Source organism: Enoplosus armatus, chromosome 11 (assembly GCF_043641665.1).
Source record: "Enoplosus armatus isolate fEnoArm2 chromosome 11, fEnoArm2.hap1, whole genome shotgun sequence".
Taxonomy (NCBI): domain Eukaryota; kingdom Metazoa; phylum Chordata; class Actinopteri; order Centrarchiformes; family Enoplosidae; genus Enoplosus; species Enoplosus armatus.
This window is the reverse complement of record NC_092190.1, coordinates 12,938,635-12,958,556: the sequence shown is the minus strand read 5'-3', so window position 1 is coordinate 12,958,556 and position 19,922 is coordinate 12,938,635. Positions and strand designations below refer to the sequence as shown.

At 42.6% G+C, this 19,922-nt stretch overlaps 1 protein-coding gene across 2 annotated transcripts; it reads right to left on the bottom strand.

Annotated features, from left to right (window-relative positions):
• Positions 1-5: 5 nt before the first annotated feature.
• On the bottom strand, positions 6-19,612 carry LOC139291954 (electrogenic aspartate/glutamate antiporter SLC25A12, mitochondrial-like). 2 transcript variants are annotated; one of them, XM_070914040.1, is made up of 19 exons: positions 19,550-19,612; positions 19,039-19,092; positions 16,770-16,912; positions 15,038-15,153; positions 14,214-14,353; positions 11,856-12,002; positions 10,962-11,100; positions 9,962-10,055; positions 8,821-8,905; positions 8,448-8,456; positions 7,518-7,590; positions 6,064-6,222; positions 5,034-5,086; positions 4,743-4,823; positions 2,511-2,651; positions 1,234-1,372; positions 799-957; positions 570-660; positions 6-489 (listed from the first exon to the last, which is right to left on the bottom strand). In XM_070914040.1, exons 1-19 carry the CDS (start codon positions 19,559-19,561, stop codon positions 282-284), a joined length of 2,043 nt encoding a protein of 680 aa, XP_070770141.1. In that variant the 5' UTR covers positions 19,562-19,612; the 3' UTR covers positions 6-281. The 2 variants fall into 2 exon arrangements, with proteins under 2 accessions (XP_070770141.1, XP_070770140.1); XM_070914039.1 differs by lacking the exon at positions 8,448-8,456.
• Positions 19,613-19,922: the final 310 nt, after the last annotated feature.

Genomic DNA, 19,922 nt, shown 5'->3' with positions numbered 1-19,922 from the left:
ATGTCCCTGGTTGTGATTTCAAAACTGACACTTTTGAAGACATCTGTACATCCTTGCGTCTCTGAAATTTAACTGACACATGCACACCAAAGCTATCGCACACCAGAAAAACACACTTACAATCCTTCGTAATGCCATAATGTCCCTCTGTAGAGAAGTACAATATGTACAATAAAGTTGTGCAAGCTATGCAAAGAAACCGCAATAAAGCCATACTCATGCAACATTCAAAAGCATGGCTGGAGGAGCGTGCAGCCCTCGCAGCCATGATGAGTGAAGGTTTATGAAGCCTGCGGCTCTGTTTGGGACTCCGCTGGTTTGATTGTCGCCACTCTGGAAGGCTTAAACTTGGGCAGGTGCAGACCGAACTTCCTCTCCACTCCAGCAAAGGTTGCAGCAGCCAGATGGTAGCCACCTACGTGGTCAGCAGTCACGGAAGGAAGGTCCCCCATCCTTGGTTTGGGGGTGGGCACAGAGCCAGTAGGATGACTGAGGAGAGAGTCAAATTAGTGCAAGACGCACTTCTTAACATTGATGAGAGGTTGTGCAAACAGGGTTAAAGTACTTACTGTCCTCCAAAGTCGACGTACAACCATCTCTGCAACAGTTCATAGGTCACCAGGGTTACACCAAACTGAGGTGAAGATCTGAAGACCCGAGCTAATGGAAGATAGTTTGAAAATTACAAATTCTTTGGTGCCTTGTCGTCAGTTACAGCCACCACAGCGAGCCTCATTTTCCAGTCATGAAACCACTTATAGGATATTTGAGTGTGTGTATGTGTGTGTGTGCATTTACCTGCTGTGCCCTTCCAAAATGCCCTGAAACCTTCCTCCTTGAGGATCTTCCTGAAGCAGTCGATGACTCCGCTGTATGTCGTCTGGCCTGCTCGGGCCGCCACCTGGAGCCTGGTCTTGATGACATCAGCAGGGGTCACCAGCGAAGCCGCCGGTATACCTTAGGAGACGTTTCACAACAGACGTAATGAAGCACTTTCACTATGCACAGATGGTGTCACATTCTGACAACCCTGCTTCAGCATCATGCAGGGCTTGAAATTGGTATAGCTGTATAGTGTGGAATGACAAAGGCACTGTATATGCAGCCAGGGCATTGTGAGGTTCAATTCAAACCAAAATGCATTTCTTGGAGCAGAAAATGTGACACATGCCTCAATTAAAACACAACTACTTTGGATGTCCCCGGACCCTGAGCTTTCCAGATGTTTGTTACCTGCAATAGCTCCAGCAGTGAGCAGCTGCAGTGCCCCCAGCCTTCCGTCCTCGTCGGCCATTTTCTCCTTGGTGTGGGCATAAACGGGGAAGTAGATGGCGGAGAAGGGGATGTCACGCAGGAAGCAAGCTTTGGCTCCCTAACAGAAAAAAAGAGATAAATTTAAACATTTATATATACATCTTGACCACAGTCAGTCATGAGCAGAGGCAGTGGTTGAGGAGGTTTGTCTTGGGGATTAAGTGGCCTGGGAGCTGTTTCAGTCAATCTACAGGGGGCTTTAGTGTTGATGATGGAGCCAAAGAGCCCCAGGCAGAGCTGCAGCACTGGGCCTCCAGAGGGATCCATCACACACACACATGCACATCGGAGTGCTGGCTTCTTCTGCCAAGAGGAAGTCAGTTTTTTTTTAACAAGCCACACACTGTCTGCTCCTCATTAAAATATGGAGTATGAACACATGACTGGAGCTGAAAGTAAAACCCACAAGGATCTGGAAAGGAGCGGTAGCAAAGCGTAATCCCTCAATAATTTGCTGTTGGTTGTCGGCCACAGCTCCTTTCGCATGTTTAACACTGTTTCAGAAAATTGCAAACAGTCAGCAAAAGCGCTGTCTGATCTTCACATTTGTGATCCTGATCTCCATTGTGTCTGTGTACACATACAGATTTAAAGATTTAAAGATTTAACTGTAGCTCTAACTAAACATAATTCCACCCTAATGACAATAACAAGTTTTAGCTTTTTAAAAGTTAATGCACCATTAATAATAATACAGTAAAACAATTGATAATCAGATAACTCAGAAAGGGGCTACTCTGCAAAAGTACTTACTAGGGTACTTTTACTTTCGATACTTGCGTACATAACGCTGATAATACTTCTGTACTTTATTTAAGGTGTTATTTTGCATGGAGGACCTTTACTTAGTAATTTTTAGTAATAAAAAACAAAATTCCTGAGTTCCACCTTAATTGTGAGGATCTGTAGCTGTTCTTTGTCTCATATGAAAAGAAATCTCTGGGTTTTAGACTGTTGATCGTAGACGCTACCGGGAAATTGTGTTTTCTGACATTTCAAAGACCAAATGATTAATCAAGATGATTATAGGTCGATTAACTGATAATGAGGTCGGAAAATGTCTTCCACCAAACTTCTTCCGTTGTTAGTATCTACACTGAAGCGAACAATAAATAAACACCTTTCACCGCCCTTGTATGACAGTTAGCAGAGGTTGATGCTGCAGACCTCATGGTGCTGCGGAGGTGCTGACCTACCTTGTAGAGGCCAAAGAAGCCCAGCTCTCTCACAACATTCAGGGCACTGACCCTGGGGCCCGTGGTGATCTCTCCAGCCACCTGCAGACGGATCTTAACGATCTCCAGAGGATTGGTGAAAATCACCTGGGAAGCTCCAGCCTGCAGGACGCAACAGGAAATAGAAACAGCTGACGAGTGGTTCATATGCACAGACGCAGGTCTCTTAGACTGAGTGAGATTACACATCTGAGGGGTGAAGAAGTAATGATGTGTAAGCATTTATCCCTATTAGTAGAGTTTTCAAATTATCTCAGTAAACTTCAGCACAAAAGACACTTTTTCCCCCAGATCTGATTTCATATAGTTAGAGTGGCCTTGACAGGAGGAGGAAAAAGCAGGCATTGATAGAAGAACAACTGGGGTCAGAATAGAGCAGGCGTAGGGTGAGTAGAAGCCCTGGCTCATGGTTGAGAGGCTCTGACCCTGGCATCGGCCCTCTGCCCCCTCGCCTCCCCTGAGGCACCTCCTGTGGCAGGGTGAGCGGCCCAGCCTGGCCTCGTCCCGCACACTTCCCCAATTCACTCCCATTCCCAGGGGAGAGCGGTGAATCACCCGGACGACTCAAGCGATGCCCTGAAGGCATGGCACCCTCTGACTCAGGCACATTTATCACCCTCCCCAAATCTAATCAGGCCCCAGGATGGCTGCTGGTGACATTCAGGGCAAGGGGGTCTTATCTGTAAACATCCGAGCAAAGGTCTAAAAAAAGCTCCGGCACATTTAGTCATTTTCAAAGCGGAGGGGGAATATCCGCTGCTCTGAAGATTGATGCATTCGTCCCCTCTCTTTTATCTGCTTCAGCTCTCTCCTCTGATGGGAGCCACAATTTAACAAGCTGTCAGATTAACCAGACTTTTAACTTTCAGAAAATAACACAAGGATGTCGTCCAGTTCATAAAACGGAATATATACCTCATGGGCACGCAGGCCCTAGATGTGACATATCAGTGGTTAACATTGTGTATTGGAAACATCCTTGTTGTCCTGTGTGGGGACCTGCACTGTGACCACTCCTTGGGTATGTACCGCGTTGTCAAACTCAATCACACTGAGCTAGACCCAGCTACATCCAGGACCCTCCAGGGCCTCTTCCTACAATTACATCCTGACAGGGATCACGACCCCACAGACCCCGCTCCTCTATGAGCAACGTGCAGGCTCTGCTGCATGGCCTGCCTGTTTCACTTCCCCACAGCCAGGGGAGAAGCAGAGTGAAGGAATTACATCTTTAATCTGGTGCTGCACTCAGAAGACATAATATTGTACTAAAAAATGTCCAATTTAGAGGATTTAGGGAAGAAAGTTAACTTTTGTATTCAGAGAACCCATGCAGGATGCCTGAAGATTAGTTGACATGAGATGCTGAATAATTATAATCTCTTACACAAACTAAATAAATTAGTTATAGTACAAATATGAGGTACATGAGTATTCTCTACTGCAATTCAGAAGGAAACATTGTACTTTTTATTTCACTTACCTAAGATTTTACACAGAAAACATAAGAGCTTTTAAAAATATGATGAATATTGCTATAAACTACCCAACAGTACATGAAATAGTGAAAACCTCGACCAACTAAAACAGCTACTTACCCGTTAATACATCAGTACTAATAATCCAATAATATACATTATGAGTACTTTTACTTTTGATACTTTCAGTACATTCTGCTAATTCTCAAGGCAAGACATATACTTGTAATGGAGTATTTTTATACTGCAGTATTGCTACATTCACTTAAATAAAGGATCTAAATACACCCACCACGGTATATAGTCATTAGACTGCAGGTACTTAAACATTTATATTATAATATTAAACATCAAAACAGCAGTGTGAGTGGGTGTGTGTAGGTAGGAGTGTGCTTTATATCTAAAATACTTTCATGTAGTTTGATTTATCTTGTACTTCCTGATGAATTAGAATATTTATCCACCTTTTAAGTGAACAAGCAAGTTTCTATACACAAAACTTTCTATTAAGAAATGTAGCAGCTGCTTTGGATGGTGATAACTGTTAGCAAGAATGTATTTTAGTAAACCACCTCATGAAGACAGACAATAATTTCCAATATTTACCTACATTAATGACTTGAAATCTTGTATACTTTGCATGTCTTTTAGGTGTTCCTTTACTTGGTTTTGAGTTCATCTACAGACTGAATTTCAAAGAAGAAGCGATGCTTACACATCCACCAGCGAGAATCTCTGCAGGCAGAATGATGGTATCATCTTGTGTGGTGAACTTGTCTCTGACAAAATCATTCACCTGGAAAAAGAAAAGGGGGGGGCATCAAGAAAGAAGGCAGATGAGACACAATCCCATTCTTGATAGCAGGGCATTAATGTTAACTTGTGGTTGCAGTCACATCTTGATTGCGAAGAGTGCGTTTCTTCTACGCTCTATGCATGTTTTTCATTCACAGTGAATCATTTCAACTTTTCTGAACACTCTGAGCTACACAGTGGAATGACTTGCCGTGAGTTTGATAGCTTTCTCCGGGGCAACGCCAATGAGCTGCGGGAGGAGACCTGCAAAATATTATTCATGGATACCATTAGAATACCTGACAGAGAGAAAGAGACAAAGTCTGCCTTGAAATAAACGCACTTTTTTTTTTTTTTATCTTCACTGAATGAATACATCCACTGACATGATGTAAGCTGCAGGGTTCTTGTGTGCGTAAAACAAACCCATAAATATTTACAGATGTGGCTGATACATCTGATGCACCAAAACACAAAGGTCCCATTGAAACTGAACAAAAGTATCCAAAAAGTATGACACTGCTGGTGCGTATGGGATCAGCATTGTTGAGGTCTGATCCCAGTGTTGGTGGGGAACAGAGAGAGCTGTGTGGTCACGGACAAGATCAGGGGGGTGGGGGTGGGGGGCTGGGTGCTACGGTGGCGATAACCGCCATACTGTTTCACCGTCTGTCCTTCATCAAGCCAGATAAACTTCTGAAGGAGCTGCTGAGTGACTGCTGCTGGTATGCAGCCAGAAAACAGCCGAGCGTGTCTGTCTCTGAGTCAATCACCCTCTTATCATGTGCGAGAGGGGAGGAAGGAAGGCAGATCAGAGCAACAAAGAGCTGCAGTGGTGGACGTAGCAGTAGATGGCAGTCTTGACTTCCTTCATATGAACAGCCCGAGGGAAGAAGTGTTGTATATCACAAGCCTTCAGCACCATTATCACCACCCGGGCAGAGGCAGATCAGACACTGTTACTACACGAAGCCTGCTGGTCATTTTCCTCGTGGAGCTCTCCCAGGTATTGAGATAATGAAAACGCGACCCCTGGGTGTTGCTTTATTCACCGCTGAACAGGGAGGGCAAAGGTTTCTGGTATCAATTAGCAAACCATGCTGCTGATATTAGCGCACTGACAAATCCTAATGCTTTCCCATCAGACGGTTTGTTTTGCACGAGAGCCACATGTTGTTGGCCTGCACACAGATTTCAGGTCCTTTTTTTTTTACGTACAATAAAATCTGTGAAGGATTTACCTCTGTAGAATCCGAAGAAGCCCTCGTAACGGAGCACTTTCTTCGCACAGTCGAAGCTGTTCTTGTACATCAGCTCTCCTACAAAGGAGCCCGTGGAGCGCTGGTTCTGCATGCGCGTCTTCACCAGGTCGATGGGGTATACAGCCGTGGCACCGGTGGCTACAAAACACACATTTGTACGCTGGATGAAATCTTTGCTCTGTTTTTCAAGGAACAAAGTTTTGGCAGCATTTTTGAGCATCAACACAAATTCATTAGCTTTATCGTATTATCATATGTTTTTCTTAGACATACACTTAAAACTGTCAGGTTAACAATTCCTTTCATTATGTATTAACTGTTTTGTCTGTAAAATGTCAGAAAATACTAAAGAGTGGCCACTATAATTTCAGAGAGCATCTTTAAATCCCTTGTTTTGTCTGACCAACTGTCCCAAAACCTGAAGGTAATCAATTCACTATCATGTATGACAAAGAAAAGCAGCAAATCTTCACATTTGAGAAACTGAAAATGAAAATGTTTGGCCTTTTTGTTTGAAAAAGGACTGGAACAATCAATCAATTGCCAAAATAGTACATATTACATAACTAATTTTCTGTTGATTAACTAATCGTTCCAGCTCTAAAACTGAATTTTCGAGCTCTTGGACAGTCCTCTTTGTCACCCTAATTCATTTATTAGTGTCTTCCACAGTTGAATATACAATAATAATTCTGCAGATATGTTTTTTTTTTTTGGGGGGGGAGGGTGTTTAATGATCACTGAGAAATACATAGAGCTGTGTTTGTGTATAAACTATAAAAACTGTTATTAAGCTCAGAGTGGAAGGTCTGGTAACTATGGGCAGGCAATGCTCCAGCAAGTTGCACTAAACTCCTGATCTCAGCTTTACTTGCCATGTCTTGTCTGACATCAAAGGCTGCTGGAATGACTCCTCTCTCAAACATGCAAACAGCTCGGTCAGCACCGAGGTCGGGTGAGAAACAGCTCATTATCGCCACAATGACATGGCAGTTTCACTATAAACCTCATGATATACATCTCTTCTTGACCCGGCCTGAATTGGCCACTGTGGTGAGTGAGGATTGATGAGTCTTTGCGTGTTTGAGGAGAGCAAAACACACACACACACACACACACACAGGGCCGGAGAGTGTTCCTATCTGAGGAGCAGTTATGTCAGAGGTTCCTTGTATCAGTTCCTTCCAGTGTAATTAGACAGAGATTCCAGAGAGTGCGGTTCCGGAAGATTTGTGTCATTCCAAAGCTCCGACTCCAACGACAGCCTGGAGCCACCGGTGGCACGGCAGCACAATGCCGGAGCCTCACATCACAACCCCTCTCTCCCTGCATCGTGCACAATGGCTGGCCCCGGGGCCTCAGCGCGCCAGTCTGGCCCGGCTAAGGTTACCCCTCGGGCGGGCCGGGGGCTCCGCCGCAGACATGTCACTCACCTCCAGCGATTGAGCCCAGAGAAAACCTGTAGGCGGACTCTGCGGCCTGGAGCCAGATGGGCCGAGACTTGTGCTGTATAGGAGAAAAAGACACCGGGGGTCAAATGAATCTGGAGAAAGACGGGGGAGGGGGTCAGAACAGTAACCATGAATCGGCTGGCTATTAAACTATAGCGAACCAGATACATTGTGGAAAGAAAAATGCTATGGAGTACTCAACGACGGAGGAAGGCAATGGAATGTGGACATAACGTCTGATTCATCACCAGCCAGTATTAAATGTCACAGGCAGACCAGCTCTGGATACAGTAAATGACTGTGTGAACCTGCAGCTGAGCTTTCCACACATGCCACATGTAGGAGGCTACGAGCTAAAGGTCTTCTTTTATTTTCACAACAAAGTATAATTTCTCTCTTATCGACTTGATCTCCGGATTGATGTTTGATGTTGAAAGTGGAGCCCCTTTGTTTTCACTGTGGTGCGGGGGAACAGATTAGCCCCACAAGCCTTTTCCATGTACTGATAAGTATCTACATGAATATTACACAGTCCGAGTGAAACTCTGTCAAAGTGTGTGTGTGCAGGCCGAGGCGGTGAGTAACTTCTCCAAGAACAGATGAGAGGGGAGTAGAGCAGATCAGTCTTTTCCTCTTCCCAGATGCTTCCACCGAGGGTTGCATGCTAACAAGATCGAGGTCTTGATCAAAGGGTTTAAACAATTAGCCTACTTCCACTAAAGGGCAGGCCTGAGAATTTCAGCATCCCCCCCAAAGGAATCAAATTCCAGACCTCTGAGCGTGAGTCCCAGGAGCATGAGTGGTCTGAAAGCTCTGACCACTGTCTGATATAGAGCCGTGTTATCCGGTGGAGGCAGGAACTATTTTGTTCTCCCACATCCACCTTGACTCTCACTCCCCTCCCGCCATTACCAGACTTTGCTAAAGGCTCCCTAAAACTCCTCAAGCCCCACACTGATAAAAGCCTCTTATTAGCTTCTCAGATGTGTGATTGCAGCTGATGTGTATGTGTATGTGCAGCTATACTTAATAAAATGGGGAGAGCCTTTCATGGAGAGCTGCAACGCAACAATCCATTCCTCTTCTATAACTATAATTGGTGTACTTTTATCTGGGAGTTTAAGTAATGCACTTCACAAGGGAAGAAAAACATGGGCACTCTGCTAATTCAGTGACTGAACATTCTCCCTTTCTTGCTCCTTTCTGAGAAGGAAGCAGAAAGAGAGAGAAGACGCTTTGATAAAAGGCAGGAGGATGTGAGGTGTATTAGAGTCAATCAGGCTACCTGTCTCTGGGCCTCTGCTTGGTGGTACGGCATGGCTTCCTCCTCCAGCGGGGCTATCCTCTCGATGTCTGCATGGTTCAGCCGCCTTGACGCACAATAGCAGGGGAGGGAAGGAGTTAGGCCAGGAAAAAGCAGAGAGCATCTCCTGCGAGCAGCAGCCAGTGATGTAAGATTTTCCACAGACCTTTTACTGGCATATAACTCCAAGTTACTGCAACTTTAATTTAAGCTTATATAAACAACAGACAAACAAAGCTGGGTGAGTGCCCGTGGCCCAACAAGTAAATGAAAGTGTTTTGTTACTAAATGTTTGAGACACAAATATTCCCCACTGGCCTGACGCATCATAAAGTCTGGATCCATGTTTTATGTTTGTCTTGTAAATTAGCCAGTGGAGCCACTGTTGTTAAACTGAATGAGCAATAACTTTATCTTTATAGCCAATAAACAGACCTGTAACATATTCATTCCATTCATGGTGGAATAAAAAAAAGATCCCCGTTTTGTATAAATGTTTTGAATGACAAAAGTGGAAAAGTTAAGTCAAGTTAAGTTTAATTTCTAGAGTCCAGGTTTCCGACTTTCTACACACACATTTTTGTCTTTTGTCTCTTTGTCTGTTTAGCACCTTGTAAACTTTCTTGCTCCTTGCATACTCCTTGTATCTTTTTTTTTCAGCACAAACTTAGCTATATGTCTGACTTATCATTTCGTCAATTCAACAAAGTATTAAGCTGCCAGGAACCCAAAACACACGAAAAATGACACACGCCTATAAAAATGTACAAATCTTCAGTCATAATCATACAAAATATTATTATAGAACACAAAAAATATTGTTTCACTATTTACATGTAATGTGATTTTATTCAAACACATTCTTGTGCCTTTTCTATTGAAAGTCTATGTATGCCAATGAATATAATAAGTTTTAAAAAGTTTTTAAAGTTTTTAAAAATTCCTTTCAAATATTTTATGGTTTACAGACATAAATGAGACAGTGTGTGAAAGACCCACATCAGCACTTTCAACAGGTTTTCTACATGTATATATAAATAAAGCTATGTTACTGTAAATAAAACATGCTCAGTGTATTCACAGATGACGGACTCAGGTGGTTGAAACAGAGTCAGAGTCTTACCCGGAGTGAGAGTGGAGACCAACGACCTGGTACAGGATGTCAATCTCCATTGGAGTGATTTGACCAAACTTATTTGCAGCATGAACAAACTCCTCTACAACGTAATAAAGAGAAGAGGAAATTAAACAATGCGAGAAGGAAGCCTCAAACAGGAAGCCGAGGGGTTAGCCACATGAGGTATTTTCTACAGCAGGCTAGTATTAAATAGTATTTGCAAATGTTGCTTGTTTGTTTTGGTGTTATTGTAGATGCTTGCTGCTGAACATTACAAAAATATCTAAAAGCATTAAATCAATCCCATATGTGCTTTACCTTCTTACACTAACTGAGCGGTCGTGCATTCTCCCAGCAGCACCCTGCATCACCCTTTTATATGTGCTTTATACTCAGTTCTTAACTGTTGCCTGCTGAGAAGCTCCATTACCATCAGGTGGTCTTTCTAAAAAAAACCCTAATGGTAGTTGTTGAAGGAGGGAAAAGAGTTTGTTATTCAATTCCCCCACAAAGACCTTCCTGTCAGGTCCAAGCATTACAACCTTCGGTTACAAGCCTGCTTCTCTGATCTCGAGTGCTGCAATGATATACTTTTCTGTGACTGACAGCTGACGTGTTTGCTTTACACTTACCCACCTATCTGATAATGGTTGGTAATACAAATAATAATTATTTGCAAATACTATTTGCCCAAAGTCTTTTCTAGAAGGAGGAAAACGATGGAGAGAAAGTAGAGGATCAGTCTACAGTTTGCATCTCAATGGGAAACATGAAAAGGAACAGATGGAACTGATGGCATGACTATCTGTTACACAGGTCTACAAGTAGGAGGTGATCTGATTGAAGTTAAAAATGTTCATTTACCTTTGTAATTTAGTGCTACAGTAAATGTTCCCTGTGTGTTCACTCACACCACTCTGTCGAGAAAGTTAAAAGATGATCGCACAGCTACATTTCACATCACATATGACTAATTTCAGCAGTGTCAGGGGCATCTCAGGCATACCTTTGGTAACAAGTGTGTCTCTGTGGGTGCCGGCGAGGGTGCTGTAAATCTTGCGGACCAGCTCCATGTTGTTGAGGAGGGCGTTGAAGGCGTTGAAGTAGGAGAAGCTCACCATGTGGGAGGTGCTGCCTCCTGCAGCCTGGAGAAAGAGCCAAACGTCTGTCATTGCTTCTGTATAGGAAGACTTCTGCTGGATCTTATTATATTCTCTTAAATCCTCCTTTTTCTGCTAAATGACGGCAGCAGTTGAAAATATAAATGGCTAAGCTAACTGTAAACTCACTGGACGCAAATCTTTTACTTTCTTGTTTTAAACCTTCAAGAATTGGCCACTTTGGGGCAGCAGAAACCAGTTGTGAACACAACATTGACATATCATCAGTTTTTAAGTTGGTGACTTGTTAGCAAACAGTTGCTTATTTACATATCCAGCAGTTACTGAGCAACATTATTTGGAGTTTGTGGTCACCTGTAAGTCCAATATTCACTCTCTCTTTTAGCTCTGTTTTTGGTCTCTACCAACTCCTGAGGGAAATATCTGGATCTTTAGCTGCTAAATGCTCCGCTACGTTCACCAGCTAGTTGCTGACTGTGTCTCTCTGCTGTTTGGTGGTGAGCATGAAGTGTACAGTGGGTTTATGGATCTGAAAACAGCTGCCTGCGGCGGCCAAAAACAACACTATGAAAGCAGTGAGAGTGAAAACAGTGAAGTTGTTGGCCAGACAGCTAAACAGTGATCCATAAAGCTGAGGGGAGCTACAGATTCAGGTGATAATTCTCTGTAGGGTCATCACTACGAGCAACCCCTTTCAAATTTAAAACATTGTTATTGTTATTGTATGTAATATCCATAATAGCCGCTTTAACAACTGGTGTAGAACTTCTTAAACTCACTGAAACCAGGTTCTCCTCTACAAATGGAGTCAGCATGTGGTGTCTGATGGTGGCCATGATGTCGCTGAAGTCCAAGGCAGTGATGGTGCCACTTTTGTTCTTGTCTTTTTGTGCAAACGCCTGGCGGGCGTGCTCCAACTGCAGCTCCTGCAGCAACACGCACACACACACACACAGGTAGAGAGGAGGTCACGCTGTTAGCTGACAAAAGAAGCAAAGAATGTGCTCCTGCGACGAGGAGCTTTACAAGGGAACAGAGAAACAGAACTTTGGGGGATGAAAGTATAATAATGTCAGCGTTGGACAGATGTGAAAGTCATCAGATGTGTCAAACACTGGCTTTTGTAATCACCACTGTCTCTCTGGAGACTAATGGAAACCATGTCCCGAGAAGTCTGATCCCGGGGCCCAGCCGAGCGGTTGGTGAGACGGCCGGCAGGTGTGTCCGCAGGAAGATGATTCAATATGACAGCCATGCAATCAGATGGGGATGCAGGGGGAGGCTGACCCCGGGTCAACGTCTGCTGTCAAAGCTCATCGCATATAACCAGAGGATCACAGAGCATCGTCACTGCAATATTCAGCTGTTACTTCATCTTTACACTCTGGTTCTGATAACCTAATCAGTGGATTGTTGCTGAAGATTGATTCTCACAATGTTTGCTGATTATATTGTTGAATACTCATGATGATACTTTGGCGCCTCGCAAACATTGTACTTTTCAAGCCAACAAACGCTCTACCTTTGTCTGCAGTCGCGGAAGTTTCAGGTCCAGCCAAATACTGCAACAACCACAAGGTGGCAGAGCCAAGACTATTTGAAAAACAAACAATCAAATCTACACATGGATCTGTGCTTTCATACTAGTCATACTCAGTTAAAAGAAATGAAACGTGCTTGGACATGACAGAAAAACCAAAAAAAAATGATGGATGTAAATTAAATCCTGCACACACGAGAGTCTTTGGTGTAGCGGTGGGAAGCCCTAGTCTAGTATGATAAACCACAAAGTGCTCTGAGGGATCCCACACTGCAGTGCAGCCTGTCTAACTCTCGGACCACCCAGATTCTGCCTAAGACCACAGCCCTCCACTCCAAACCGGGTTCCTCCCTGACCCGTACTGCTGCTGCTGCTTTAGCTGCGCGGAGGTCTCAGTGAGATACAGGCAACGACCAATAAAGCAAGACAGCAATGCTGAGTGTCTTAATGGCACACTGGGCTACTGCAAGCCACTAGCACAGCTGAAGGGACAAAACACTAAAGATGCAACTCTGCACCACAACTCCATTATCCTCAGAGATCATATATTGCATGTAGTTCACGTTACGTCATTTCCATTCGTCCCCTCAGCAGGATGAAAAAGCCTCACCACGGGATGTAGGTGAACATTATGAATGGTTTCACATTTATTGATGCACACTTTCTAAGATGTTGGGGGGAACAAACTGAATAATACATTTTGTGTGCTGTCAATATGTTTTGTAGCATATCGTGTTGCATTTACATACAAAACTGTTTATCTGTAGCTCTTCTTATGAGCAGCTGAGGTCAATGAATTTACACTGTAGTGTGTGATCATGCAGAAATAGCACAATCTTTCTCATTCAAATTAAAGTAAGTGTCAGTGGAATGCTACAGCTAATGGGTTCATTATATCCTGTCTAGATTATGGTTTGTTTTCATTTCAGGTCATACAAGTTGTAGAGCGAAGCATTAACTCAATAGAGCAGCATTTTGGTAAGTACACATATTATACACTTATACACATGCCAAGAGTTAGATGAGATGATCGATACCACTCTTATATCTGATCATTATGTCAATATTATAATAAATATAAAATTGGAGCCAGCAGCCGGTTAGCTTAGCATAGCATAAAGACTTTTGCAGGGGGTTATGTGTGGGACTATTTTTTAGCCCAGTGACTTTCTGGAGGTTCTCAGGTCACCAGCAGAGACTCCAAGAAGTCACTGCGCTGACTAAGATATAGTCCATCACATAAACCCCTGTAAAATTGTTCATCGATTATCAAAAGACTTGCCGATTAATTTTCTGTCGATCGATTGACTAATTGATATACCAGTTAATTAGTGAGATTTAAAGGTGCTGGTAGGCAGATTTCTTTTTCACCTTGGACAGAGCCATGCTAGCTGTTTCCCCCTTTTTCCCGTCTTAATGCAAAGCTAAGCTAACCAGCTGATGCTGGTAGCTTCATATTTAGGGTGCAAACATGAGAGTAGTGTCAATCTTCTCATGTAACTCTCAGCAGGAAAGCGATTAACTGTATTTCCAAACTTTATCGCACAGCTTATTGGTTCTAAAATGAAACCGATGAAGGTATAGATACATTATATACCTGCAGAAACTGGGTGAACTCTGTGTAGCTGAGGTTCTTGTTTCTTTCATGGCCGAAGTGTAGCCTGATGAACTCACAGTCCCAGTTGAAGGGAATGTGGTGATGAACTGTGGTCTGGCTGAAGATGTCACGTACATTCTCTGGAAGAGTGAGACATGAGTGAGCAATAACAAGAGACAGAGGGAAAAACATACAAGATGCAGTCGTAACATCCGTCTCACGTCCTCATGCCATTTGTAGAGAACCTCGTTAGAGTACAGGAAAGAGTCCATTTAGACTGCAAGGCTGAATAGGCTGTTTGACAGTCCCACTACTTTCACACTTTGATGGGAGTCCATCCAGGACATTCACTGCTCTCAATTTCAGTCACCTTTATGGAGGCCCATTGCACAGATAGAGCATAGCAGCAGCTTCTTTGTAAGACTCTGCATCTCTTGGTTTATAACATGCTGGATTCATTTCTCCTCTTGTCAGATGGAGCTCGTTATAATGCGATGTTCCTCGCTTGCTGTCCTGCCCTGACATGAGACTTTAAGAATACAAGCTGCTGGCATATGTAATATATAAAGAAGACATGGCCAGTGCTACATTTATTGACTACACATGCTTTCAGTGAGAGTAGCACTTGCGACCCACTAACGTTCAATGTTACCCTCAAATGCACCTCTTGCAGAAGTTTTTCTTTCCATCATCATTGTTTTCTATTACTTATCCATTAAAACTACAACAAAAAAATTCCTTTAATTTCCTACATGAAGTCAACATGTTTAGTCAAAAAGAGTTATTCTAATATGAAGAACACCAGCGTGCCACCATGTACATACCAAATGAGATGTTCCCTGTGCCAGTCTTGTCAAACAACTGAAAGGCAACTATGAACAGGGCATCCGGGGCACATAGAACTGATTCAAAGGCCAGAAACTCCTGGAAAGAGATCAGTCTGTTTGGACAAGAAAGAAAGAGTGCTATCTGAACAAAGGACATATGTGTCTTTGACAAAATTACAAAAACAACAACTACACACAATCTATCCTGAAAAGAACCCCATTAAACACAGATAAGAACACTGACTGACTGAAGGACAGCAAGCAAATGCAGTGATGTGATACTGAACCTCTTTTTCAGCTAAGATTTTGAGTTCATTCTTGACAATGGAAACAGCATTTGACAAAACCAACAACAAGGTCCATTTAGTAGCCGTTCTGAAATTTTCAATCATAACACATGATCTTTGCCAGCAAATGGAGTTTGCACAAATCAAAAAAATATCTTTTTGAGCACCTAAAGGACTTTTTTTCGTCCACGTTGTGTTAAAAGTTTTGCTTCATTCTATTATATTCTATTATTATTTTATAAACTACATACATGTATTATCATTAATAATGAATTAGAATGAACTTTGAAGCTCAACTTATGAGCCAACATGGATGAGTCAGATAAATGGAAATTTGAACATCTAAAGGACCTGGAGGTGAAATCTTACTTTCTCTTATCTTACTTATATTTTGGTTTATCTTATCACTGGATTTTAAATCGATCAGCTGCAGGTGTTGACTGATACAGATACCTATTAACTCTGCAAACATCATTGAGATAAATCATTAACAGTCTCTTTTGGCAGCTACTGTTGGTGGCGCACTGCTTCAGTGAATCTGAAGAATATTTAATCAACAGAGCGCAACAGGTGGGGCACTGGAGAGAAAAATTATCATACACAGATTATGAGAATTGGGTGTCAAAGTGGACTGAAAGGTTAATTGCTGCTTGATCATGTGATATCCAGATGGTTAAGAAGAACCTGGTGAAACAGGAATACATGGTTTGCTTTGTCAAAATACCCATAAAAGCTAAATGTATCTGGTTCTAAATGGATGGAAGTCAAAGGGGGGCAAATGAGATTTTACATTTTGGCCAAGACACCAGTTTATAGGTGCAATACATGTTCAGGAATTTGTGACACAAGTTCAGGAACATATCAACAGAACGTGTAATGACATAATGTAAGCTCATTTAACACAACTTAATCCTCACATAACAGCTAACAAGGCATTGTTGTGCACTTCCATCAGTTAAGACTGACACGCTTGTTTGTCTTGTGTAATAATGCCCATTCATGTAGCGTAGTATTGTGCTGACAGCATGTAATCTGCAAAATCCAGTTTCCATTGGTTCTTACATACAACAAACTGTGACAAGTAATATATACTTTTATATACAATCAAATAGCAGCAGCTGCCTCCAACTGCAAAACTGTCGCCTCTGCTGGAGAAGTTTAAAAACAACAGAAAAATTTTGTTTATCGAAAGTAGATGAAATGCACAAAGAAGAAGAACTACAATGAGGCTATTCCAGACCAAAAACATGAGTTTCAGTGAGAAGTCCAAATTTCAAAAGAGGACCACAATGGAAATAAATTATCCTTTAACTTCATTTAACTCTAAAACTCGACATGTCTATGACGTCTTATATATTTTTTCTTTGATATGTTAAATAAATAAAAAATAAAAACATTTGCTGAGGAAATGTAAACCTAAACAGGATAACCTATCCACTCACCCATCTTTAGTAGTGTCAGCCACTCCAGCTATCAGCTCCACTGTTTTGGGATTATACTGAGGCTGTGCATGCAGACCCAGGTAACTCTGCACAAAGTCCCTGGGGGTCATGTAACGCTCTCCATCCTCCACTGCACTGGCATACTGCGGAGGAGACACAGACAGAGCTGTAAACAACGTGGATGATAAATGTCTCAAAGAATATGTGGATTTAGATTATTAATCGGTGGGGTAGAATGTCCTTTGTGTGCATAGAAAGAAAATGGAGAACTGAAGGCAGTGAAAGAGAAGAAAACAAGCCGTAGGTGACAAATAGGTCTGTTTTTACTGCGGGTTTCTCGATTGGTTTGTCTTTTCTTTGTGACAATAAGGTGTTTGTGTACAGTTTTCTATACCAGCACATATGGTTCTCAGTTTACTGGCCCTTCACAGTTAAAGCATCTTAAATCTATACAAAGCTTTGCTGCTTCCCGTCATGACAAATAGGGTTAAAAAGCATCAGTGTGGTTCAAATCATTGTCATCCTTTGACTTCATGTAGGGCAGAGACACATGTCTCCATGCACTAGATACAAACATTTCCACCTCATCAACAGGCACTACACAATTACATTTAAAAAGACAAAACAATACTGCTGCTGTGCCGTACACTTCAATAAATAAGTCCTGTGATGTGTTAGATGTAATAACTATTTCCATGATTAGTGTTTTGGTGATAGGGGAACAGTGTATAATTGTGTTTTAATCTTATCTAATCTTTATTTATTAATGGAGGCACTGCTCTTTATCAGGAACACCCTGTTCACACTCACTCAGTTACACACATTCATTCACACCTGGAAGCTGCCCAGTACAATCTGCTGCTGGCCGCAGAGCAGCTCTACTGGCACCTCTGGGATGAGCAAATGTCGCTCTCTCTAACCTTTACGCCGCCACTACCAAAAAATCGGTGTGAGTGATATGGATAAAATCTTCTATTGTGCCATATTTAATTTTATATTGCGATGCTGATAGATACGTGGTGATAATCTACATTTTCTGGAGATTCAATTGAGTGACCACTTATGTTTACAGTCCAATACTAATGGCCAATCTAGTGTTTTAAATGCCTGTAATATCAAGGTGCTTTATCACATTAATGCAAAAAATAAATAAATAAATAAAAATAAATCTAGTATCACTGTAAATCAGTCCTGCTCAGTTAACACATTTCAGTCGTCTCACTGTATATATCGTCATAACGCCCAAACTTAATTCAAATTGATAAAACACAGAGCACACAGCGACAATACCTTAATCATTAACCTTGCAAGCTTTGTATTGCGACTGTGTTTCACTTGACTGAAGCCAAACATGCACAGCCAATGCTATGCTCAACCTGAGATCTCAGTCAGGCTTAGGCTTTAAGACGTACGGTCATTTTTAGAGCCTGGGTTGGGTTTCAAAGCTGGAGCAGAGATAGCTCTGGAAACACAAGCGCAACATGAACTGGCAACAGAAAGGCCACGCTCGTGGGTCTGAGCCAAGCTCAGATAGAGAGAGCCTGAGATAAACAGAGAAGGAGTGTGGGAGGAGACTTTCACACCAAGTGTTTTCAGGGCTACAATTCAATGCACTCTGCCGAATTAATGTTTTAAGTGAAAATATTAATTCCAAGCAATTTATTGCCACATTACTCCGTCACATGATTGTGTATCCATTCACCCTCACAGTAGGCCTCAAGTAGTTCTTAATCAAATTATACAGGCAGTCAGAATGAGCTTCCAGTAATTAACTCTTCCACCTGAATATGCATTACAAATTACACAGCCCTCTTATGGCGGAGTCAAGAGATGTGGAGCGACCATAAGGCGACTTGTACCTCGAACAGACTCCCGACTCTCAGCAACAAGTTTACACTCCAAACAAGATCTGTGGTGGTAAACAAACCTACACGCGAATGCCAGGGTTTTGTTTCTTTGAACGGTTGCAGGCAGAGCGTGATGAGAAATTCAATGACATGCTGAAGATCAAAACACACACACACACACACACCACACATCCTCACATGAAGTCAAAGGGAAGGAGGAGATTCTCTGTTGAAGCGGATCCAAAATTAGTCGAAGCATTTGTGTGACCTTTATTGAACTATGCATCCCAGTGGACAGCACACAGAAACTACTCACTGGCTGCAACATGTTAGTAGACTTGTAACACACAGTTTCTTTATGTAAATCGTGTGTTGCCATGTAGGTTAAAAGCTCCAAGTTTTTTGCTTTCTGTGAGTCTTACCTTCAGAAAAATAGCCTTCAACTCATGGGGGTCGGCTCTTTTTGTAGCTTGCACCTAAAACACACAAGGGTTTGCTATAAACAAAAAGTCAGTGTATCACCATGCTGCCTACACTTGAGGCTTCAGTTAATCAATAAAACTGAAGTTCAGGCTGTCACTGTTAAGCTTTGAATGTAAGGATCGATCACAGACGACTGTAACAACAACTTCAACCTCCTGCATGTGAAAATAACCATACAGACAGAAAATAAAACCGCTTCAAGCCAAATCTCTCTCATGCACAAATGCAACAGAGGAAAGAAATTACAGTTGTCTCTGCGAGGCCGGCAGAGATGCGCCTATGTAAAGATGCAGGAATAAAAGAATGGGGGACTCCGCTGCAAATAAGACAAGAGCTTTCAACCCACGCGTCCGCACAGACATGCTGTCCTCCGTATCCGACAGCGGTAAGCTCGCCGCCGCTTTACTGCCTTTAAAATTAATATCAGTTAAGAAATATCGACGGAGTCACCTTGACCGCCATGCTGGGTGTGACGTCAGCTGCAGTGGACTAGCGCACGCGCTGGGCACCGGGACGGCAGCGGGCATGACAGGACGGCCGAGGTCTGACAAACCTAAATATATTTAGCCAAGTGTCGTCCTGTAAACCGTCTGCGGGGCGGTGTGTTCGGCGAGGAGCCGCCGAGAGAGGGAGAGATGCTCCGGACAGAGAGAAAGTTGGTCAGCAGATGTGTTACTTCCTGTCTGCTCGGGTCACACGAGGACACGGTTAACTGTGCCTGCAGACAATACACAGGACTGCACAGTGTACAGTGCACTCACTAAATGTGACTCTGCTTGATGTAATGGCAAAAATGGGTTTAAATCCACGAATATTTAGCTTA